Consider the following 26,814-nt stretch of genomic DNA (forward strand, 5'->3'; position numbering starts at 1 on the left):
TTCTTACAGTGGTGGCCAACAGGGATTTGGCCCAAATAATAAATGTATATAAAGAGTAAAATAAGCTACTGCAGAATAAGGTATTAATATTTTCTTTAGTAAGGGAAAGATTAAATATGATTGCCACCCTAACTGTATTTTCCAGGTCCTGATGCTTTGAGAGAAATGTAGAAGACTTCTTATATCTAAAGATTCTATGCTGGATAGAATAGAGTTTATGCTATAATTCAAAATTCTTGAAGTTTAAAATCCACACAGTAAACAAACACATTCATTTGAAAACAATCTATGATTACTGAAAATGATTATGTTCTCCATTGTGCCCAAATCATTCATGCACCAGCCAATGCGAGGGTGGGTAGAAAGAAGAGAGAGAGACAGCTCCCATCTTCAAGCAACCTAGAGATTAATGAAACGCACACATTCAGATCTGAAAACATAACAGGATACATGTCATGAACTGGATATACAGGGAGACACAAGAGCATACAGGAGATATGGAAGGAAAGGAGGAATTAAGTAGACAGAATGTGTGTTGTGGGGAAGAAGGCAATGATCCAGGCCAAGGATACAGGTACAAGTGCAGGATAAAAGGGAACATAAAGTAAGGCACCTAGGGGCACAGTTGGTTAAGCATCCAACTTTGGTTCAGTTCATGATCTCAGAGTTTGTGAGTTTGAGCCCTATATCAGGCTCTCAGCTGTCAGCACAGAGCCCACTTCGGATCCTCTGTCCTCCTCTCTCCCTGTCCCTTCCCCACCCACCCCCTCAAAAATAAAAAGGGAACATAAAGGACCCCACTTGGATGTGGGTAGTATAGTTGAAAGAGAGGAGGGAGACAGAGCCAGACTACGCCAGGCTTCAAAAGCCAGGGTAAAGAATTTGGATTTTATTTTAAAGATACTGGGAGGTCATGCAAATGTGGTTTTAAACACAGGACTGACATGATAAGTTCTGTTTTTGCAGAAGGATCTTCTGACTGCAGGGCGGAAAATGGGAGATAGGAGTAGTAAGCTTGTCAAAATGTAATCTGGGCTCCTACACTGTGGAGGTGACAGTGGCAAAGAGAATTGGGAGACAAAACAGGTATGGTTTGGATTCAATTGAAGGAGAAAATAAATATGTTCAGCTGTCCCGGCTGGAGAGAGGAACTTTGCAAATTTCTTTTAAGTGTCTCTTGTTTTAATGTTAACCATCTTCTTTTATAGATTACAATCCTTTATCTGCATCCCCAAATCCAAAAAGCTCTGAAATGGACAGGAGTTCTGTACAATGGCAACAAAACCTGATTTGAATTAACAGGAGGTTGGTCATCTTGCCCTATCCTGTTCCGAAAGAATATTCTATATACTGCACTGTAGAAATACCAGCATCTGTGAATATGGGGTACAAATGGAAAAGACAGTAGGTTCGTTAGGTAACAGATGCTGTATGTACTATGCTGCCTTTAAAAAATCTGAATTCAGCAACACATTTGGCCCCAGGGTTTCTATGAAGAATTGCAGATGGTAAGTTGGCCATATTCACTTTCCAGATTTAACAGTCGCTGAGATCATGCTGATACCCAACTCTAGTGACCATACAGACCATAAATTTGTACCTGTGTTCGGTAGGGGAGGTGGGATATGGGAAAGTCAATTATTATTCTTGATTGTGTGATTCTGGAGTAAAGAATGCATATGCGCATTTTAATGGCTGACCTTTAGACACGCATCAAGTAAGAGTAGAAGCATTCAACTTTCAGGGAGTTTTCTTGCCACTATAGATCAAGTGCTACAAGGCTTAACCTCATGTATCCATTCCCCTGGGGAATGATACTTGTTTCTAACAAGCTGTCTGCTAGAAGCGGCCAGAGGCATCAAAAGGAATCAATCCCAGGCCTCTATCAACATTCATTCATTTTTTAAAAATATTCATTGGCACAGCACTCTGCTAGGGGATTTGGAGACAACAAATAAATGACATGTGATTCCAAACTTTTCTCAAGGAAGTTGTTCCAAAGAAGATGTTTCATAAATGTTTGTTAAAATAGTAAACTAGATATAAAGAGAATATAAGTCTGTAACATTAAATATGAGTTGAGAAAATCAGGGTGCTAATCGCTTTGGAATTGAGAGTTTGAGATCAGGGAGAAAATTGTGTGTAGGGAAGCAACTGCTTTTTTTTTTTTTAATATATATTTTTTTAATGTTTATTTACTTATGAGAGAAAGAGAGAGAGAGGCATGAGCAGGGGAGGGGCAGAGATGGAGACACAGATTCCGAAGCAGGCTCCAGGCTCTGAGCTGTCAGCACAGAGGCTGACGCGGGGCTCCAACTCACAAACCATGAGGTCATGACCTGAGCTGAAGTCAGACGGTCAACCGACTGAGCCACCCAGGTGCCCCAGGAAGCAACTGCTTTGATGCACACGATTTGGATAGACAGTTGGAAAAAAAAAAAAAATCAAAGCCTATCTCCCTGATTGTCCAGTAACAGAATTCCCCACTAGTACCTCTTGGGAAATATCATTAATTAACTTCCCTTATCCACCAAGCAATTTGTGGAGTTACAATTATGTATATTTTCAGAGCAGCACTAACCTAGAATCAGCCTCATATTCCTTGAGTTGCAAGGGCTGTAAAGCAAGGAGGTTCTTGGTAGTTTTAGGCACTTTTTGCAGGAATGGAGAAAATGGACCAGAAAGGTCTTACCTTCAACGCAAGAAGGCTGAGCCCGAGTTGTGCCAGCAACCTGTCCTGGGAAGCAGGAACACTTGACTGTTTGCGATCGCTCTTCTATGCGGTTCTTATTACAGCACCTGTGCACAGCGACCACCTCACAGGTCCCTTGCTTGATTTGGTGGTGACCTGATGGATAAAGGGGGAGAAAAACAAACCCGGCGCTGTGAGGAAAAAATGAAGCTACCACATAGACGAATGATGCCATGACTACATTTTCTAACTTCCTGTTCTATGCTTAGGAATCTTTATAACTTTTCCCTTTCATATAATTTCAAATATATATAAAGGTGGTATGAATAATGCAAAAAAAAAAAAAAACTCCTATGAATCTGTGGTAGTCAGAAATTCAGCCCCCAGGACCTTCAACTCCTAGTATCACAGCCACAGCTAAATTATGCTATTTACATGGCAAAAGAGATTTTGCAGATATAATTTAAATCACTAGCTGGTTAGCGGCACCTAGGTGGTGCAGTCTGTTAAGTGTCCAACTCTTGAACTTGGCTCAGATCACGATCCCGGTCAGTGAGTTCAAGCCTCCCACTGGGCTCTGCACCGATGGCTCAGAACCTGCTTGGGATTCTGTCTCTCCCTCTCTCTGCTCTTCTCCCACTTGCACATGCACGCTCTCTCCCCTCTCCCCCTCGAAAATAAACATTTAAAAATTTAAAAAAAAAAAAATTTTAACATTTATTTCTGAGACAGAGCATGAGCATGAGCATGAGCAGGAGAGGGGCAGAGAGAGAGGGAGACACAAAATCCAAAGCAGGCTCCAGGCTCTGAGCTCAGGCTCTGAGCTCCAGGCTCTCAGCACAGAGCCCAATGTGGGGCTCGAACTCACCAGTGGTGAGATCATGACCTGAGCCAAAGTCAGACACTTAACAGACTGAGCCACCCAGGCGCCCCTAAATTTTTTTTTTCAACGTTTATTTATTTTTGGGACAGAGAGAGACAGAGCATGAACGGGGGAGGGCAGAGAGAGAGGGAGACACAGAATCGGAAACAGGCTCCAGGCTCTGAGCCATCAGCCCAGAGCCCGACGCGGGGCTCGAACTCACGGACTGCGAGATCGTGACCTGGCTGAAGTCGGACGCTTAACCGACTGCGCCACCCAGGCGCCCCCTAAATTTTTTTTTTAAATCACTAACTGGTTGATCTTAAGAGAAGGAAATTATCCTGGATTGTCCAGATAGTGCTGATGTGATCACGTGAGCCCACGAAAGCAGACAAATGAAGCAGAAGGGGAAGTCAGACTGAAAACAGAAACACTCAAGGCACCACTGCTGCCTTAAAGACAGAGGGGTCAAAAGGCAAGAAAATGGTGACTTCAGTCCTACAACCACAAGGAACTGAGTTCGGACAACAAACTGAATACATGTGGAAGCAGATTCATCCTCAGAGCCTCCATAAGTAAAGCAGTCCTGCTGATACTTTGATTTTAACCCAGAGGTCAGACTCTGAGCAGAGGAACCAGCTAGTGTGCCAAACTTCTGTCCTACAGAAATAAGCCCCTAAACTTGTGGTCACTGGTCACAGCAGCAATAGCAGAATAATATAAGACCTTATGTGTAGGTTCACCATTGTTAACATGCAACCCTATTTGCCTTGTCATTGCCTCTCTTTCATGTATCTTTCTGAACCATTTGAGACTCAGTTGCACTTTACCCTTAAATAACACCTGAGAGTGTGTTTTCTAAGAACAAAGACATTCTCTTACATAATTACCAAAATCAGGACATTTGATGCTGATACAATGCTATTACATAATGCTATTATATAATCTACAGGTTTTCCAGGTGCCCTAATAATGTCCTTTATAGCCATTATTCCCCCTGTTCAGGATCCAACCCAGGGACCTATGATGTATTTCGTTCTCACATTTCTTTAGCCTTCTTTAATCAGCTAATACTTTTCAGCCTTTATCTTCCCTAACCTTGACATTTTTAAAGAATACATGCCAGTTATTTTGTAGACTGTCCCGCAATGGTTCCTATGGCCCTGGTCAAGTCTTCAAAGATTCCAACCCCAGCCGACAGCTAACTGCAATCAGACAACCCTGAAGCAGGACCACCCAGCAAAGTCACACCCACATTTCTGATGATGAGAGAAGAGACTGTATGAAATAATATTTGTGGGTTGTTTTATGCTTCTAGGGTTTGGGCTAATTTGTTACAGAGCAATAGATAACTAATACACTAATTCTGGCTATACCAGGATTGGAGAGACTTACCTCTGCTCTGATAAAAACAATGTAAACAAGATTGTGGAGGCAATGTGTAGAAATTATTAATAAAAGACAACCTTTTCAAGCCCCCTTGAGCACTCTCAATTTTCACACGTACTATTTACATATAAATTGTTCCGTGAATTACAAGCAATCTCATCTACTCATTAAAACAGGTTTCCCCAAAGATTGTCAGGGGCTAATGCTCTGCTTGCTTTCTGTTGTTTGGTACATGGCCTTCAAATCACAAAACTAGTTTAAAAATCTGAATTAGGCAATGTTTTTAATCGATAAAGTTAGCCCTTCCACAAAACAACCTCTATATTATTCTGACAAGTTTCTCACCCTTCCTCTGCATACTGTGCTGTCGGTGGAAGCAAACTTCAAAATTACTGGCAAGAACAAATACTAAGCAAAGTTTCATTTGTAAAACACATAAAAGCAGAACCAGTTCCCAGAGAATCAAACCACCATCATGACAGAGAGTTTTCAATCTACTACAGAAGAAAACATCAAGTGATTACAACTATAAACCTAATTAAACGTATACAACAAGAATGCGGATTTCCCATAGGTAGTTACACACAAAGTGTAAAAATTAAGTAAAAATAAATCGTAATTACAATGTGAGGAAAGTAGCATGGGAATTTAGTGCTGAGTAAGCAGAAAAGTAAGGACTTTGAAGAGTTCATGAGGAGATCCTGTCTCTGGTTTCCAATTGCAAGCAAACACAGTCAGGTCAAACATTCCCTGAATGGCTAGCCATGTAGTTGGGGGGGCCAAGGTGAATTTATCCTCAGTCCTCCAACAGTGTCTTCCCCTCCCTGTTGGCCACTGTTGCCATTTGCTCAGCTGCCACCACAAAGTACCACAGGCTGGGTGGCTCAAGTAACAGATCAAGATGCTGGCCAATTCAGTTCCCGGTGAGAGCTTTCTTCCTGGTTTCCGGCAACCAGCTGCCTTCTCACTACGCGTTCATGCGGCAAAGACAGTGCTCGGCTGTCTCTTCCTTTTTTTTTTCCTTCCCATAAAAACACCAACTCTCCCTTATGACCTCACTTAACCTTTATTACCTCCTGATAGACTCTGTCTCCAAATATAGTCACATTTGGGCGTTAGCACTTTGACATATGAATTGGGTGGGGGGGGGGACACAAATATTCCATCTATATAACAGCCATCATGCATTAATTAGATTTTTTTAAAGTTTATTTATTTATTTTAAGAGAGAGAGAGAGAGAGAGTGAGAGTGAGCATGAGCAGGGGAAGGGAAGAGAGACAATCCCAAGCAGGCTCCGCTCTGTCAGTGCAGAGTCCCATGCAGGGCTCGATCTCACAAACCGTGAGAGCATGATCTGAGCCAATATCAAGAGTCAGAGGCTTAACTGACTGAGCCACCCAGGCGCCCCACAGTAATTAGATTTTAAATGACCCTAGAGAGCCATGAAGATAGCACTTAACCTCCTTAAGAAAATAAAGGAAATGTGTTTTAGCAACTTAAAATAGTTGAGAAGTGATTTGGACATTTACTAATATTATAGTTGCTTAGAATTTTGCTGCTAGTTAGATAACCATCCACAAATACAAACAGATTTTTTTTTCCTTTTCACAAACTTGTCTCTGAATAATCAGCTTGCTGGTCTAGGATTTTATTCACTTATACAGACCACTGACTATTGTACTTCATTGATTTTTAAGATACATATTTTTCTCATCTTTAACATTTCAGGAGCTATCACAACTGATAGCATCTTATCACTGGAACTGGCAATGCTTTTCTTTCTCAGAAATACACAAAACAGCAGTCTGTCTCACAATTGATGGTCTTAGATTTGATAAAATAGGGTAGTTTGCAGGCACTGTTTTAAATTCTTTAGAAATACTTTCCTATGTAATCTTACAAAAATGCTATGATGTGGGTACTATTTTCATTCCTTTTGCACGTTTAACAAAATGTACAAACATTAATTTGCCCAAGGTCACACAACTAGAAATTGAAAGATAGAGAGACATAAACCCAGGCAGTGTCTGGACTGTCAAAGTGTGCAGGGGAAAGGTAGGAGCTGTAGTTAACTACTATTTCACTAAGTGGAGCCAAAATGGCATCTCCACCTCAGCCAATCACAAGAAATGGCTCAGTCTCCCACTGAAAACATCTTTCCTCCATGAGGACAGTGTCTGTGGGACTCTATACAGTCACTAGGTCTAGCCGTCTGTGTACTGATAACACTGGACTGTGGTCTTGGAGTAAGAATAGCCCTCATTTCTTTATAATCTACAGTTTCTGGCAGAGGCGCTAAGTCTTCAGAAACGAGTTCTTAAAAGTGCTTAAGGAAAGAGAGCAGAAGACAGGAATCCATTGTGAGCTGCGATGCACAAAAACCACAGACTGTACTTGCTTGAGCAGTTCATCTTGTATTAGCCAGGGCTCTAAGAAACTGGCTCACGTGCTTATGGAAGCTGAAAATTCCTAAGATCTTTAGGGTAAAGGCACTAAGATGGAGATTCCCGGGAGCCAAAAGTTCAGTTCAAGTCTGAGCCCAAGGGCTTGATGAGACCCAGGAGAACCCATGCTGACATTCCAGCTCAACGAATGGAAGGCTCAAAACTCAGCAAGAGCTGATGTTTCAGCTTGCAATGGCAGGAAAAGATTAATGTCCCAATGCACAGTCAGGAATAATTCCCTCTTACTCAGGGGCAAATCAGCCTTTTTGTTCTACTTAGGCCTTCAACTGATTGGATAAGGCCCACCCACATTAAGGAGGGAAATCTTTACTCAATCTATCAATTTGAATGCAAAACTCCTCCAAAACACCCTCAGAAAACACACAAAATAAAGTGTGACCAAGTACCTGGGCACCCCATGGCCCAGTCAAGTAGTTATTTAAAATTAGCCACCATAAACATCACACAACTATGTAGTGTAGTCCTGTTACTTGGGGGGAAAAATGAAAGCTTTTAAAACAGACAAGAAATTTTCATGGTAAACTCACTTTTCTAGAAAAGTACAGGAGGGATGCCTTGCACAATAAGATTGGTACCAACGAGTGGCCACTACCAATAAATTCACTTAAAGATACATCTCCCTCTTCAGCAACAGGAAACATTTTGGTTGGGGATCCATCTTGAAAACTAAAGTAAATATGTATACATAAGAGAGGTTGCAGCTGAAACTTTCCATATGGGATTTATCTTACTTTTTCAAGGTAGGAACTGGGACAGGTAAGACTAAGTTATCCAGGAGTAGAGCTGTTCTCTGAAGAAAAACTGGCTGAAGAAAAAACAAAACTCTATCGTCTTGATGCTGTCTCTTAATCCCTGTGAGCTGCTAGGCCATTTCCCTGCCAGTTTTGTCTGGGTAGGTAGAAGGGAAGATATTTATTTCTATTTATTTAACCAACACTTGGATACAATATGCTACAGACTAGACACTGTTCTCAGTGCTCTTGAAGACATATCTTCTAAATGTGGAAACTTGACATTGTTCCTTGATGCCTTTCCACACTTCTGACCTTGCAACCAGGTGGGGTGGCATACTTTCTTTTTGGGGGGAAAATAAAAGGTGACTTAAGATATTAGCAAGACCATAAAATCTAAGATACGCAATTCTTCATTCACCTGAAGTTAATGTGGACATCATCCAAAGTATTATGATCATTCTTAAAACATTAATTTACTACTACGCAATTGCTATAGAAGATGGATTAAACTTACATGGAGAGTAAACTGTTTAAATGCTTATCTTTTTTTCCATATTAACTATGCTTTTTAGAGACGTTGCGAACAACAAAGGAAGTGTTCATTTGTCTCAATGCAGTGAAGGCCCTTCCGCTGTTCCGGAGAGAAACTACAAAATTTCATTTGCAACAGAAGTTCTTTCACTGAAACTATTTGAAAGCCAATAGAGACACAGGAGGCATCAGATGAGAGTGATGTGCTTCCTGCTATTATTTCCCTTGGATCCTTTTCCTTTTGTTCAAATCCCTTTTCCCCCTTCCTTCTCCTGCCTAGCACAAGAACATACACCCTTAAAAGGAAGCCTCACACTCCAGTGATCTTCTTAGAAGGCATTTATTTGAGTGCGGTTTTCTCTGTGGCATTCTCATCCTTTCTCTCCATGAAAGCACGACAGAGGAAAGAGGATGCTGAAAAGAAGAATTCATGAAAAGAAAGCAGACAACGAGGCAGTGGCTGGTCACCGCCTTTGGAAAACATGCGTAGTATTTCTGATTGTGGTTCTCCTACATTTCTCAACTTTCTCCCCCTATGCCTGCCCCAGCTTGGCTTTCAGTCACAAAGGGATATGTCATAGTACCGATGTAAAACAATGGTAGCCATGGGACTAGCTGGGCAAGTTTGGTAACTTACTTGTGGAGACAAGTATCTTCTGAGCTTGCACTAGGCATCAGGCCCCCTGCTGGCAATGACGATAGAACAATAAAGAAGCCACATGGCCTGTGGTTTTAACAAGTAGAGAGACTTGAAGAAAATATCTCACAAGACTCCCAAGGAGGAAATGGCCTTCTCCTTAGCTTCTGGTAACGACAGAGGGAGCCATAGCCTTGCAGTCAGAATTGCTGAGCTAGGATGCTACCTTGCAGACTTGGGTAATTCCAAGGAGGCTCTCACTCTCATTTTCTCAGACACAAGGAATTTATTATCTATATCACACGATGGTTATAAATCTTAAACTGCTTAATGAACATAGTGAACTACTTGAAAAACCATGGATGTTGAATAAATGACTTGTTTTTGTTGACACATTTATTCAATAAATATTTGTTGAGCATTTACTCCGTGCTGGCACATGCAAACAATGCTGAACAAAACAGGCCCCTAAATATCCTCTTCCTCAAGGACTTTTCATATTTTAGTAATGAAAGAAACACAAAGCAGGAAAGATACAATTGAAAATGGGGAGGGCCTCAGAAACTAACATTTGAGCGAGAAATTAAAGCAGTAAGAGAGTAAGTCCTGAAGATATCAGAGGGAAAGAGGCCCTTAAAGCTAGAGGTATGTGAAAGAAGGAAAAATTAATAGTGGATGCCAGAGAAATAATGGAGGGTGAATGGGCAGATTATAGGGGGCCTCATGGGTCACTGGGGGCTTGGGCTTTTACTTACAATGGGGTGGGAAGTCGCTGGAAATTATGAACTTAGGATGACCTGATCGGACATATATTTTTTAAAGATCTACTATGAGCAGAAGAGTAAGGATGAAAGCAGAGACACAGCACCTGCCCATAGTAATCCAAGGAGAGGTGATAATAGCTTGGACCATCATAGCAGTGGAAATGATAAGAAAATGTCAGGTTCTGGATTTATTTCGAAAGTGGAAGGGACAGGATTTGTTGATGGCTTAAATTTAAGATGTGAGAGGAAGAGAGGAGTCAATGCTGACTCCAAAATTATAGACCTGAACAATAAGAATAGTGGGTTGTCCCTTAAATAAATGAGTGAAAAACTAGGAGCTTGGTTATTAAGTTTTAAATGCCAATTAGATATTTAACTGAGGAAGGTCAAATAGGCAGTAAGACATGTGAGTCTGGAATTCAAGAGAGAAGTCTGGTTTTCAGATGCACAGTTACTTACCACTGGAATATAGGATAGTATTTAAAGTCATGGCACACTGGATAAAATCTCCAAAAGAGTAATTGTAGCCAGAGGGAAAAAAAAATTATTTATGCGTTGAGTTTGGAAGAAGAGAAAAAATAGCCAGTGGCCTTAAAAGAACCAAAAGTGAATGCATAAGGTCAAAGAGGTGGGTTCAAGATGGTTACAGAGCAAGATCTTGAACTCACCTCCTCTCACAGACACAACAAATCTACAACTACGTATGGAATAATTCCCTCTAAAAGGGACCTGAAAAATCACTTCAGAGAACGTCCACAACAAAGGATAAAAGGACAGCATTGAGACAGGAAGAGGCAGAGACATGAACTCACCAGGAAAAAAATCATCCCAGCCTCAGTGCCTCACAACCAGAAGACATTACAACGGTACAGAACCTTTCCTTGAGAAGCAAGGGATTCGATCTCATCAGACACCAACCCTGCACAGGATAGACAAGCCCCCAAAATACCAGGCTTTGAAAACTGATGAGGATTATGTTCAGGAGAACTATCAAACTGTGGGGACTGGAGACACTGTGTAAAGGGGCTCATGTGCACAATCACTTGACCCAGAAACCAGCTCAATAATACCAATCTGAAAAGCACATACATCCTAGACCACAGAGATCCACTTACCAATTGTACAGTGTCTGTTACAAAGGCAGCAGACAGCAGAGACTCTCCACAGAAAATAAGACACTGGTGGGAGCCATTTTTGTGATCTCAGTCTACCTTATTAATACTGGCACCGAATGGGTGTCATTTTAGAATTCTCCCCCTAACTTGCTAGCACCAGTGGATGGTACCACTGAGAGCTCTGCCCACAAATGCACAGAAGCAGTTGCTGATGAACCCCAACCCTGGACCAGGGGCCAGACCCACCCACCTAATAGGAGGTCCAAAATATTACAGCAAATATTAACAGGCATAAAGAGAAAAAATAGGCAGTAATACATTAATAGTTGAGAATGTGAACACCTCACTTACATCAATCCACAGATCATCCAGACAAAAAATCAGGAGGGAAACATTAGCCTTAAATGACACATCAGAACAGATGGACTTAGCAGACATATACAGAATCATCCATAGAAAAGCAGCAGAATACACATTCTACTCAAGTGCCCATGGAACATTCTCCAAGATACATTCCATTTTAGGCCACAGAATAAGTCTCAATAATTCAAGAAAACTGAAATAATATCAAGCATCTTATTTAACCACAATGGTATGAAACTAGAAATTAAATACAAAAAGAAAACTGGAAAAAACACCAAAACATGGAGATTAAACAACATGCTGCTGAAAAATCAGTGGGTCTTTGGACAAAAAATAAATTAAAAAAATACCTAGAGACAACTGAAAACAAAAATATGATCAAACAAAATCTACAGGATGCAGCAAAAGTGGTTTCTAAGAGGGAAGTTCATAGCAATGCAGGCCTACCTTAAGAAATAAGAAAAATATCAAATAAAAAATCTCCCTTTACATGTAAAGGACCTAGACAAAAAAGAATAGGTAAAGCCCCAAATTAGTAGAGGGATGGAAATAATAAAGATCAAAGTGAAGAGAAATGAAATTGAGACTAAAAAGATAAATTATATTAAAAAAAATACATTATTGTCAAGTTAGCTAACATACAGGGTATAGTGTGCTCTCGGCTTTGGGAGTAAATTCCCATGATTCATCACTTACATACATACACCCAGTGCTGTCCCACCATTTGCCCTCCTCAATCCCCATCACCCATTCCCCGCCCCGCCACACCTGCCATCAACCCTCAGTTTGTTCTCTGTATTTAAGAGTCTCATGATTTGCCTCCCTCTCTGTTTGAAACTATTAAAAAGATAATTTAAAAGATCAGTGAAACTAAGCTGGTTCATTGACAAACACATAGACAAACTAGCCAAAATAAATAAATAAATAAATAAATAAATAAATAAATAAATAAATAAATAAATAAGTAAATAAAATAGAGGACTCAAATAAATAAAATTTGAAATGAAAGAGGCAAAGTTATAACTGATAGCATAGAAATACAAGTATCAAGAGACTACTACAAACAATTATATGCCTTCAAACTGGATAACCAAGAAGGAATGGATAAATTCCAAGAAACATACGATCTTCCAAGACTGATTCAGGAAGAAACAGAAAATCTGAAAGGACCATTTACTAGTAAGGATATTAAAATACTAATCAAATACCTCCCAACCAACAACAGACCAGGACTAGATGTCTTCACTGGTAAGTTCTACCATCCATCCAAAAAAGAATTAATACCTATCCATCTCAAACTCTTCCAAAAACTAACAGTGGGTAAAACGTCCAAACACATTTTATGAGGCCAGCAATACCATGATACCAAAACCAAACAAGGATACCACACTCACAAAAATTACAGGCCAATATTCTTGATGTATATGTATGCAAAAATCCTCACCAAATTACTAGAATGCTTAATTCAACAATACATTAAAAGCATCATACATCACAATCAAGTGGGATTTATTCCAGAGAGCAGGGAAGGTTCAACATCTGCAAATCAATCTACATAATATATCACATTAATAAAATGAAAGATAAAACTATACAATCATCTCCCAAGATACAGAAAAGCACTTAACAAAATTCAACATCCATTTATGATATAAAGTCTCAACCAAATGGGCTTAGAGGGGATATACATCAACATAATAACAATATATAACAATCCTACAGCTAACCTCAACTCAATGATGAAAAGATGAAAGCCTTTCCTCAAAAATCCAGAAGACAAGGATGCCTACTTTTCCACTTTTATTCAACCCAGTACTGTAAATTCTAGCTACAGTGATTAGGCAAGAAAAATAAATAAGAAGCATCCAAATCAGAAAGGAAAAAAGAAAACTTACCATTTGCAAATGACATACTATATTTAGAAAACACCAAAAAACTACTGGGGTAAATGAATTCATTGAATTCACAAGATACAAAATCAATATACAGAAATTTGGGCATTCCTATCCACTAAAAAACAAACAACTAGCAGAAAGAAATTAAGAAAACAATACCATTTACAATTGTATCAAAAAGAGTATAATTCCTAGGAATAAATTTAACGAAGGAGACAATGGCATTTTTCACAGAAGCAGAACAAATTATTCTAAAATTTGTATGGAACTACCAAAGACCTCAAGCAGCCAAAGCAACCTGGAGAAAGAAGACCAAAACTGGAGGTATCAGGCTCCCTGATTTTAAACTACACTACAAAGCTATACTAACCAAAGCAGTATGGTATTGGCAACAGAAACAAATGATCAACAGAACAGAACTGAAAGCCTATAAAAACACAAACATACATAGGGACAATCTGTAAGAAGGAGCCAAGAACATACAAGGAAGAAAGGTCGGTTCAATAAATGGTGTTGGAAAAACTGACACAAATGCAAGAATGAAAGTAGACTGTATTTACATCATACACAAAATTAATTTAAAATAGATGGACTTGAATGGAAGACTCAAAACCATAAAATTCTTGTAAGAAAAAATGGGCAGTAAATTCATCAGTCTCAGCAACATCTTTGTGACTCCAAAGGCAAGGAGAAAATAAACAAATGAGACCACATCAAATAAACAGCTTCTGCATAGCAGAGTAGACCATCATTAAATGTTAAGGCAATCTAAAGGAATGTGCAAAGATATTTGCAAACGATCTATGTGATCAGGTGCAAATATGCAAAATACATAAAGAGCTCCTAGGGCTCAACAACAACAAAAATAAAAACACTTAAAAAACGGGCAGAGGATCGGAGTATACATTTCTTCAAAGAAGATATACAGATTGCCAACAGACACATGAAAAGATGCTCAACATCACTAATTATTAGGTAAATGCAAACGAAAACAGAATAAGGTAACACCTTATACCTGTCCGGGTAGCTCTTACCAAAAAGACAAGGAGTAACAAGTTTAACAAGGCAAGGATGTGTAAAAAAGAAAACCTTCACACACTGTTGGTCACATTGTAAACTGGCATAGTCACTATCTAAAACAGTGTGCAAATTTCTCAAAAAATTAAGAATACAACTAACATATGACCCAGCTATTCCATTTCTGGATATTTATCCAAATAATACAAACACACTTAAGTCAAAAAGATATATGTACCCTTTTGTTTGCTGCTGCATTTATTTAAAATAGTCAAGATATGGAAACAAACTAAGTATCCATCAATAAATGAATAAAGATGTGAACACACAGACACAGCAACATGCAGGGAATACTACTGAGCCAGAAAAAATGAAATGTTGTCATTTGGACAATATAGATGGGCTTCTAAGGGTATTATGCTAAATGCAATAAGTCAGACACAAAGACAAATACTGTATGATTCCATTCACCTGTGGAATGTAAAAAACAAAATAGATAAACAAACCAGAAACAGACTCATGGAAACATCAAATAAACTACAGGTTACTCAAGGTGGAAGGTATTAGAGGGCAGGTGACATAAATAGGTGAAGGGGATTAAGAACTAATATATGAGTCACAGGGATGTAATACACATCATGGGGAATATAGGCAGTAATCCTAGAATAATTTTTGTATGATGACAGATGGTAACAACTTGTCATGGGGATCATTTTATCATGTATAAAAATATCAAATCACTATGGTGTGAAACTAAAACTCTAACAATACTGTATGTCAAATACACACAAGTGCAAATACACACATATCAACACACACACACACACACACACACACACAATAGCTCCCACTTTAATTATAATACAAAAGCTGGCTTTAATTAACAACACATAACTTTTCAATGTTACGTTGAAATACCACTTAACATTTTAGTGGAACGAATCCTCCATTATTTCACAAGCAGTCCATCAAACTGTCTGTTATGGACTCTGTACACCCCCATCCCCAAATTCACTTGTTGAAGCCCTAAACTCCAAGTGACCACAGTTGTAGATAAGGCCTTTTCAAGGTAATTAAGGTTAAGTGAGATCTTAAGGGCAGGGCCCTAATCCAGCAAGAATGGTGTCCCTTCTCTCCATACAGGCACAGTGGTAAGGCTACATGATGTCACAGTGAGAAGGTAGCCATCTGCACACCAGGAATCAAGTCTCCACCAAAATATGAATTTGCTAACACATGGATGTTGGACTTCTAGCTTCTAAAGCTATGAGAAAATAACTTTCTGATGTTTAAGCCACCTGATCTTTCCTTTTTCTAATGGCAGGCCGAGGTGACTAATATACACTGTTACTTATTAATTCTAACTTTAGAGAATGAGTAAAGGTGACATACTTCAGATCAAGGGGTATCGCACTAATAACATGACTGGGCAAAACAAATCTTTGGGGATCACTCACGTTTCTGAAAAAGTCTCTCCATGTGTGCATGGGTACAGGTGTATGTCCGTGAAACTGCTTTTACAATTCATTACAGAGTATTGGGAAATATCAAGTAAAAGGCATGATTTTTGTCTTTACCTGCTGGTGGTCTGGATTCTGCCTGCCTTAGTTTACAGCAACAAAGACTACTACAATGCCAAATTGTACTGGAGAATGGTCTGGTCCTTTGGAAATATATGTAGCTTGCCACTTACTTATAAACAATTCAGAAAAAAAATGGCAAGATAGGCAGACAGATTTTTAACCGGTAGTTCCAATATGATAGGGTATAATGTGATAACTCTTGTAAGAGATATAAAGATGTTCATTCTACTTTCCTTCCAACCCTTCTTTAGGCTTTCTAAGTGTGCAAATATGAAATTGGGGGGTGTAGATGGAGGCAAGCTAACATTACAAGAAATAACTAGAAGGCATTATAGAGCTATAGACCCCAGATGCCTCTGTTTAAAAAACCAATCTGCCATCTCTCTACTTCTGTGAGGTTTCCAACAAGGGGCTTCACTTCTCTTTGCCTTGGTTTCCATATCTGCAAAATAATAAACCTTCAGAGGTTTGATGTGAGCATAAAGCTAATATAGAGAGTACCACATGGCATATAGTAGCTGCTCAATAAATATTAGTAATACTAGTAATAATACACTACCTATGATCATAACTATTTATTAATTTTTTTAATGTTTATTTATTTATTTTGAGAGAGAATGAGCAAGTAGTGGAAGAGCTAAGAGAGGAAGAGAGTGAATCCCAAGCAGTGCAGAGCCCAATGTGGGGCTTGATCCCACGACCCTGGGATCATGACCTAGGGTCAAGAGTTGAACATTCAACCAATTGCACCACCCAGGCGCCCCTGTTATAAACTATTTAAACAACTAGTAAACTGGGAAGATCTAGGAAGAAATACAAAAAACTAGATTCAATTCATTTTCCAAAAAATTATACTTCTCACAATAAGGAAAAAGTAAATGCCTTCTAGGAGCAAGAAATCAGCATTGCAAAGGCCCCTTAGCCAACTGATATTCATTGTTTCTGAGATCGGAGATAGTCAGCCATCTTTGTTTTAATTTTTTCCAACATGGCACATGAATCCATTTACTTTCCCCCAAGTTTTCATCCAGTACCTCCTCAAACCCTGAGCTCTCTGATCAAAAACCAGGTGATAACAAACTTAGGCATTTCCAAAGACGTGAGTCTTGACTCCTATCCATCCTGGACACTCCAGTTCCTATTTCTCTGGCTCCTGGTTTTACTACTGCCTAATACTTTTACTGGTTTCAAAATCAGCAGGATCACCAGGGGACAGGAAATCAAATGAAGTGCCTCCCCATGCCAGTGGATGAGACTGAGCACCCTTCCTCTGAAAGGGGAACATAACTGCAGAGACATAGAAGAGACTGCAAAAAGCCTCTCCATTTAGAGGCAACTGATGAAGCAGAGAGCCCACATTACACTTCACCCATGCCTCCCCTCTGAGTCCCAGTCTGCCTCCCCCTCTTTCCTAGCACACAAAAAAAGGAGGGGTCGATTAAATGTAAGGTTTATTTAAAAAACAAAAAGAAGGACAAGTGAAATTGCTGTGTTCCAAGAACATGTTTAAAAAGCGATACGTACAAAATAAAAGCAAATGAGAATTAAAGATAAAATAAACAAGGCTTGTTTTAGTCCCTGCAAATCCCTTTCAATATCCGCATTTGTGATTTCAGTAACATTTCATATATAGCTGGATAGATTTATTTGTTCTACTAAATTTGTATGCACAACCATCTCAGTAGACAAAAATAAATGTATGCACATATAATACAGAAATTGGCGATACGCTTCTATTTGTACATTTAAAATACAAAAAGTATATATGTATTTTTAACATTCTCCCTTAGGAAATTTTGTTCTATTTTACTTTCTAATGGAAATAGACTCTAGCAAGAAACTGCATAATGTTTTTCATCATACCCTAAACAATATTTTAGGTGTTACTTAAACACTCTCTTATAACTATGATTTTTCTTGACATATGATACGTGGCACGAAGTACCTAAGTCTAGAATTCAAACAGAAAATTACCCTGACATGGCATTATCAATGTGTCTTTAACAGCACATAGCAGAACCAATTTTCAAGAGATGTTGTAATTTCTAAATTCCAGTTAAAGATGGTCAAAGAACCAGCTTTGTTCGTCTCTCTTTCCTAAGACTTCACTAAAACTCCAGTAAAGGAAGACAAAAGATCCAAACTCACTAAAGCAAAGAGAGCAAAGTGGAGGTACCAACGGCCGAGACACCTTTAATAGTCTCTGGGAAGATGGAAAGTAGGTGGATTAGGAGTAAGTCACAGAGACACAGAGAAGTGGATACTGAGGCAATGAGACTGATTCAATTCCCAGGCCCTCAATGGGTCCTTCAAGGCATGGGGCTGAAAGCATCAGTATACTCAAAATTAAAATCTACTCGTCACTAAATCCTATCTATATTCAGAGATGTCACCATTCCCTAAGAAAGCACAGTTGACCTTTGAACAACACAGGTTTGACAATACGGGTCCACGCATGCCTGGATTTTTTTCGATAAATATAGTATGGTACTGTAAATGTATTTTCTCTTATGATTTTGTTAGTAAGATTTTCTTTTCTCTTGCTTCCTTTATTGTAACAATGCAATATATAATATGGAGAACATACAATGTAAGTGGGTTTTTTTAAAAATATTTATTTGTTTTGAGAGAGCATGAGCAGGGGAGGGGCAGAGAGAGAGGGAGAGAGAGAATCCCAAGCAGGCTCAGCGCTGTCAGCATAGAGCCAGATGCAGGTCTCAATCCCAGGAACCATGAGATCATGACCTGAGGCAAAATCAAGAGTCAGACACTTAACGGACTGAGCCACACAGGTGCCCCCAAAATGTGTCAATTGACTATGTTATCAGTAAGGCTTCCAGTCAACAGTAGGCTATTAGTAGTTAAGGTTTGGTGGGAGTTAAAAGTTATACATGGCACAGGGGTTGGTGCTAACTTTTGCACTGTTCAAGAAAGAGTACAACATTTGGAGAAATTTTCTAATATGAAAAAGATTAAAATAAACAAAGTGAAAAAATAAAACTAGAGGATAGAGAATTAATGCAAGGAACAGACAAAACCTAAGAGTGCTAACAGTGGTTGTAGGACTCAAAAAAAAAAAAAAAAAAAAAAAAAGAGGAAGAGGAGAAGGAAGAAAAGGAGATGATGAACTTTTACTGTGTGTCATTATACATGTATGTGTATATACACATACGCCTATATATTTGCCTTTATACATATCCCCTTATTAATTTCATATATAACTATCAATTCCCATAGTTATGGAATACATACACACACACACACACACACACACACACACACACACGCATTAAATCTTTGACAATAGGTAAAACAGGGGAATAACACAGTTTCACAAAATCATCCATCAAATATTCAAAATACAAAATGAAACCACATTTCAAATCCCCATAATAGGTTACTGAAAACCGTACGATAATAATGTCAGCAAAAAGAAAACACCGTTAAGAATTTTTTTAATAGCAAAATCAAGAGTTCGCCCCCAAGAAAATCTCTCAGATTTCAAAAAACATAAAGAGATGTAAAGAATGAAACCAAACAGGAAATACTTCGAGAAACAATCCAGATGGCCCAAAATCCTATTCTAGAGATAGAGAACAACAAAAGCATAAAGCATGGTGAGAATATCACCAAAGAAAAAATAAATGTCCAAGATCAGAACAATGAGTAACTTCAATCCAGTTTGCAGAAACACAGCATGAAGAGCAGACCAACACCGCAATACACGTAATCAAGAAACAAACTTTTTAGGATAACAACAACAAAAACATACCCCCAAAAAAGGTAAAAACTTGGAAACGCCAGGGTAGGAAATATTAATAGAGAGAAAAGGAAACAAAACCATTTTATTAGGCTTCTCAAAACTACCACAGTATGCTAAATATCAATGGAGTCATGCTTTTCAAATTCTAAAGGAAAATTTCTATATCCAACCAAACTATCAATAAAGTGTGAAACAAAACATTTTTCAGGCATTGCTTCAAAACTTTTATTTTCATGAACCCAACTATTTAACAACTTAGAGGAGGATATGCTACAGCAAAATAAAGGAGCAAAGTGAGAAAGAGAGAGATATGGGAAAACAAGAAATTCAATCTAAAAGATCAGTGAAACAAAACCACAGGGTCAGTGTTTCAGCTAGCCAGAATGGATAATTCTGGAACAAGAGACTCTGATATGATACCTAACCCAAAAAACATATATACATGCAAATAAAACAGTTAGGAACAGTAAAACTGTCCAAGAAAAGCAATGTAATCTTTACCTGTCATAACAGAAGATTAATAATGTCTAAAATTGATGAATCAAGAAATCACAGTATATGCCTATGTTTAGAAACATGGTACAAATAAAAATCTAAGATATAAAAAAATAGTTTCAGCTGGAGAGAATTGGAAATACAGTGAGAGGAGGGAGTTTATTTTCAATAATATACCAATCTTAATTTGGTAAATTTAATCGTAACCAGCCAGATGATTTTCAAAGCCATCCTATCTTATATTCATAGCTGAAATCTTTACAGGCATGCATATATATATATATATATATATATATATATATATATATGCATATATGTTGATATGCATATGTATATGTTGATACACATGCATGCACGCGCGCACACACACACACACATATGTATATGTGTGTGTGTGTGTATATATATATATATATATTCATATACACGTAACACAGATGTATGCACACATAAGAAGTGGCTCCTTTGCAGTGGTAACTATGCCTAAGTATAGTTTGCTATTTTAAGTAAGTTTTTTTTCTATGACACTAAGGCTCAAGTAAAAAAAAAAAAATCTATCTTTATGTGCTGCATTTTTCAGATATACTTAAGTAGTCACACAATAGCACCGTAATTCCTTACAAGAATATTGGCTAAAAACTCTTTTTAAAGCTTCCAAGACAAAAGGGGTAATCTCAATGAAGGATGGGCTCATGATAGTTAATTTTTTTCCTGAGCACCTTCTCTTAGACTATAAGGTTCATGAAGGCAGAGAATACAACTTGTATTCATGATTAGATCCCCACAATAAACATTCAATAAATTCTTTTGGAATTAAGGAATTAGGCCTGTTAGTCCTCTTTTTTCATATACCAGCCCACATTAATACTAGAAGACAACAGCTACATCAAAGGTCCATCAATAGCCTGTGAACTCGAGCCAGTAAAACCTTAATACCACAGAAAACCAAGGAAGATTTCCCTGCAGGAGACTGTATGCTCATCCTCTGGGCTAGCTGGGAACTCAGACTCATTAAAAGAAGAAGAGGAAGAGGAAGAGGAAGAGGAAGAGGAAGAGGAAGAGGAAGAGGAAGAGGAAGAGGAAGAGGAAGAGGAAGAGGAAGGGGAGGAAGGAGGAGGAGGAATTCAAATATAATCCTATTCACATGCCAAACTTTGTTTTTCCTAGATTTTTATCAGTTAGTTCATTTTTACTTTTCAGTTTTGTTTTGTTTGCTTTTAATAAAACTCTTCAGATAAACACATTAAAAAATGCCTCCCTCCTAAAAACATGATGGCCTTAAGAATGATGCCCAAAGAGGGGTAAAAATCGAGTTTCTTGTGTGGGTTATACAATTTAAATGCTGTAAGGACAGTAAAGTTTTTGAGTATCCAGGACAAGTGGGTGATAACATGTTTTGAACTGCCAGAAACAAATCTAGTACAATATACCACTGCTGATAATAGTGATCATCTCTGAAAAATGACACCAAGGAAGACAATTTTTGGAATAAACAAGAATTGATTTTATAATTAAAGAAAAGCACCATAAAAATAGGAGTAAATAAAGCAGATGTTCTCTTAACCAATGTTCTGCAACAGCAGTTTTCAAAGGAGGTTATGCCAACTTCTAGAAATACAGAAAGATTTTTGAAGAGGTACACTCACAATTAAGAAAACTGGTTTCCAGTTAATTCTCCATACATTGTTATTTTACCTAAATATATAGGATGTGCTCGGATGGAAGCACAAATATGCCTGCTCTCCAGTCCCGGCTCACTTTCTCTCATTTTATGAAGAGAAACTTTTGTGCAACCCGTATTTTGCTGTGGTGCTAGGAATAAATATTTCTGGGTTAATACCCCAAAAAAGAAGAGTATGAAATTTGGTGTCATGGAAGGCATCCTCCCCAACTTTCATCTCATTAAGAGATGAAATCCCAAAACAATTTCACTAATGAGGAAGAATTTTAGATGTCAACCTAAAGGCTTCACAAGGGTCTCAGAACCACCCTCTACTTTTCCAAAGAATCTCCAATTCCAAAGTGACAAATAGGCAAGCTTTACACAAACAAGACCATATGGAATTCAGAACATTAGATCCATGCTGAAAGAAATAACCTTCATATGACAAATCAATTGATTGGGAAATGAGTGCACATTTACAGACACTAAGTTCAAATAAAATATTTAAGGCAAGTTTTATCTTTTTTTAAAAAAACGCCTTCTCTAAAGGATTTTTTCAGTTAACCAGGCAACTACTGCTCTCTATCACCTAGATGAGAGCATCTACTAAAAGAAAAGGTCACAGTTAATTGCAACAGTCATTCCTAAAAGAGGACATATTATCCCCTATAACATTAGGTGTTCTGTTTCTACCCTAACTAGGGTGTACTGCAATACTACAGTGTAATCCTCAAGCTACCTAGAATTACCGCAGTTTCAGAGATTAAGGGTTACATCCTCGACAAGACTGCTCCCACTTCAGATGCCAAGTCACCTGCAGTTCTGACCACCTTGGCGACACATTCAGGGGTTCCCACAAGCCCATCAGCTTTGATAAGTCACTAGAACAGCTCACACAACTCAAGGAAACACTACACTTATATTTTTGTTAAGGATATACACAGGGTAAGGTCTGGAAGGGTCCTGGACACAGAGCTCCCATGCCCCCTTCCCTTGGATTAAATGCATGTCATTCTCCTAGCATATCGAGATTTTGTTTACCAACCTTAAGGTCAATGGAACTTGTGTCCAAAGATTTTACAGAACTACCATTACATAGTCGTGACTGATTAAGTCACTGGCCACGTGACTGAACTCAGTCTCCAGCCCTCCTCCTCCACCCAGAGGTTGGAAGGCTGCAAGTTCCTAATGTTTAATCACAGCTGGGTCTTTCTTGTGGCCATCCCCTACCTCCCCATCCAAAGCTATCTGGGGACCCAGCCTGAGTCCCTGCATTAGCTGCATTAGCATGACTGCATTAGCATGACGAAGTGGCTGCATTAGCATGACAAAGACAGTACTATCCACTCAGGAAATTTCAAAGTTTTTTAAAGTACTTGCCAGGAAGGGGCAAACACCAGAAATGTTCTTTATTATATCACAAGAGATAAATCAAAATTGTGGAAAGATTTTGGGGCACCTGGGTGGCTCAGTTGGTTAAGTGCCAACTTTGGCTCGGGTCATGATCTCATGGTGAGCTTGAGCCCCAAGATGGGCTCTGTGCTGACAGCTCAGAGCCTGAAGCCTGCTTCAGATTCTTTGTCTCCCTCTCTCTCTGCCTCTATCCCACTTACACTCTCTCTCTCTCACTCAAAAATAAATAAACATTAAAAAATTGTGAAAATATTTTGTTAAATTTTTAATGAACTTTTGGGTTGAGAGAACCAAGAGCAGGGCAGCTTAAAGAGAGGTAAGAACAAGAATAATCCTGATCTTACAATGATAAAAAGCAGAACTGTGCTGCCATTGTGGGTGGGGAGAGAGGAGATGGGTAGGAAACCAACTCCCTCCCACACTGCCTTCCCTCTATAGATGCGAGGGCAAGTTCAGCCACCAAGGAGGGAGAGGCAGAAGAAAAAGCATTGAAAAGGCCCTGTCCTTGAAGCTCAGACATACAGGGTTGCCTAAGACTGATACTGGAAGAGAAGAGCCATCAACATCCCTGCTTCCTTCACGAGACTTGCACTGAAAAAAAGAGCACTATCAGTCTACCACTGGGGAAAGGACAAAAGCAACGAGAAAGACCACCTCTACACAGGTCCAACACTAAGCACAAGGTAGCACCAGTCCACTACTGAAGGGATGGGAAAGCTGTGGGGGCACTGAGGGTAATGAGGGCAAGAACAACATCAAAACAAATTCAGCTTAACTACAGACTACACTGGACTTAACTCATGGCCTCATGGAAAAAAAGAGATGGGCCTATTCCTGATCATAAATAATATTTATCTCAGTTTCCTCTTCCATACACACTGTCTTGCATTAAATGACAATTATGAGACATACACAAGAAACCAAGAAAAAAATGACCCAGAAAACAATGGAACACCGGTTTTAAAGTATTGAAGGAAAAAACCTGCCAACCCAGAAATTTATGTTCAAAAATGAAGGCAAAATACAACAGGAAAATTAAAGTATAATTCCAAAAACTATTCAAAATGGCAGGAACGGGAGGATGAAGGGACAAAAAAAAGCAACAAGCAAAATAAATAAACCAGTAGTCTCAAATCCAAACATATAAATTATTATAGTAAATAATAATGGACTATAGAATTCAGTTGAAAGGCAGAGACTGTCAGAATAGACAAAACAAAAACCTAACCCAAATATATGCTAGCTACAGGGTATACACTTTATTTTTTAATTTTAATTTTTTTCAGGATATACACTTTTGAAACAGAAAGGTGAAAAGTAAATGAATGCAAGAAAGATATACTATGCAAGAGCAAGCACAAAAAGACTAAAACAGCTGTATTAGGAGTAGACAGAATATATTTCAAGATACAATGCACTACGATGGATAAAGATGAACATTTCATTAGAATAAAAAGGTCAGTTTAACAGGAAGATACAGACATCATTACACTATATACAATAGAGCTTAAAAACACATAAAGCGAAATGATTGATTTAAAGGGAAAATGGAAGGAGGGCTCAAGGTGTCAGCCAGAAGACCCTGAACTCCTCTCCTCTCGTGAACACAATAAACTTACAGCTTACTTACACCAGGCACCCTAATCTCCGGGGGCCAGCAACAGAAGGATAAGTACCCAAAATATATGGCTTTGAAAATTAATGGGGAGTAAGACGAGGAGGATAACAGAATTACAGGTAATGGAGATCTCAGTCTTAACAAGCTCATGCACAAACCCACTAACCCTGATATCCAGGGCAAAAATAAAAGTTTGAAAGTACCTAGACCAATAGAGAACACAACTTATTAATTCTAAAGCAGCTATTAGAGAGGCAAGAACCTGCAGAGACTCCACCTAGGAAGGAAGTGTGGGTAGACGCTATTTTTGCAAAATCATCCTAACTTGCTGGTGACAGAGCTGATAGGTGCCATTTTTGGTGTCCTCCTTCTAAATTGCTAGTACCATATGGTGTCCTTTCCATACCCACACCCTACCCACCACCTACAGTTCAGAGTTGCAAAAAGGCTGGGCAAAAACACCCCAGCACTGGGGCACCTGACTGGCTCAGTCAGTTGGGCATCCGACTTTGGCTCAGGTCATGATCTCACAGTTTGTGGGTTCGAGCCTATGTCAGGCTCTGTGCTGACAGCTCAGAGCCTGGAGCCTACTTGGATTCTGTGTCTCCCCCTCTCTCTGCCAATCTCCCACTCATGGTCGGTTCGCCTCTCAAAAATAAATAAATGTTAAAAAAAAATTTTTTTTAAAACAAAAACACCCCAGACTGCCCAACCCTTGCAAATACTGGGCCACAGCTCTATCAGGCAAACAACCTGATCCCGCCCTCCTAGTCCAGAACTGGGAACGGCAGGCACCCTGAGCCCTACCCACCCCAGTCAGCAGTAGCCAAGCCAAACCAGGCCATGCAAGTATCCCAGTCCCACCCTCCCCAGGCAATGGATGGGGACACACATGGACCAAGGAGTGCCCCAAGCCTCACTCATCCAGCTATGAAACTGAGCCACAAAAGGGCCCAGAGCCGTGACATCCCAGTACTGCAGCTAACCAACAACTGGGCCCAGCAACTGCCCTGAGCAGAGCCCACCCCACAGAAAGATCAACTCCAAAGCAGGAAGAGTAAGCACCTTGAACCCCATCCTCCCTACGTAGTAGCCAATCCTCAACAAGTCCGAGTAAGTTCCTGGAGCTCCACCAACCCCACCAGAAACTAAAGAGCAACCAGCAGGGTAAGTGCCCCAACTAATGACCTTCCCAAGCAGCAAAGGAGTGCCCCAGTGCTGCTGACCCCCACACAGAGACTGAGCCACAACCAGGATGGGCAATCAACTCTAACACAGCTCAAACCACTCAGTAACCAAGCAGCAACCTGTTACAAGTTAATACCCAGAGCCCGGCCCTTCCCTTACAGAAGCCAAGGCCCAAACACAACACAATTCACAGGAAAGACACCACAGAGTGCCAGACTCTGATGGAGAAGAAAGACTGCACTCTGGGCCACAAGGAATAGCTCCTACAGAAGATGAGTTATGCAAGACTGAGGGAGGTAGCTGTTTAGCTTAATATATACAGATTAACAAAGACAGGCAGGCAAAATGAGGACAGAGAGGAATATGCTCCAAACCAAAGAAGAAGGTGTAGCCACTGAAAAAAAATTAGTAAAGTTCATTTATGAGTAAAGTTCATTATGTAGAGAATACTTAAAAAAATAGTAAAATGTATCACCAAAAATATTAAAATGTAAAGTTTTGGACTGTGTTCAAATTTTAGTTGTTATTAATTCAAAAGAGACTGTTACATCCATATAACCTATTTTATGTAAACTGAAGAGTAACCAGAGCACCTGGGTGGTTCAGTCGGCTGAATATCTGACTTA

At 39.1% G+C, this 26,814-nt stretch overlaps 1 protein-coding gene across 1 annotated transcript in view; it reads right to left on the reverse strand.

Moving 5' to 3' along the window:
- Positions 1-26,814, reverse strand: part of TAFA4 (TAFA chemokine like family member 4) — a 230,179-nt gene that overhangs the window by 125,262 nt on the left and 78,103 nt on the right. Inside the window, exon 3 of the mRNA XM_047095190.1 lies at positions 2,693-2,848. Within this exon, the coding sequence (XP_046951146.1) occupies positions 2,693-2,848 (156 nt within the window). The remainder of the gene's footprint in view (positions 1-2,692; positions 2,849-26,814) is intronic.

Source organism: Lynx rufus, unplaced genomic scaffold (assembly GCF_022079265.1).
Source record: "Lynx rufus isolate CCGP_SWC_20201006 ecotype Redwood Valley unplaced genomic scaffold, mLynRuf1.p SCAF_4, whole genome shotgun sequence".
Lineage (NCBI taxonomy): Eukaryota > Metazoa > Chordata > Mammalia > Carnivora > Felidae > Lynx > Lynx rufus.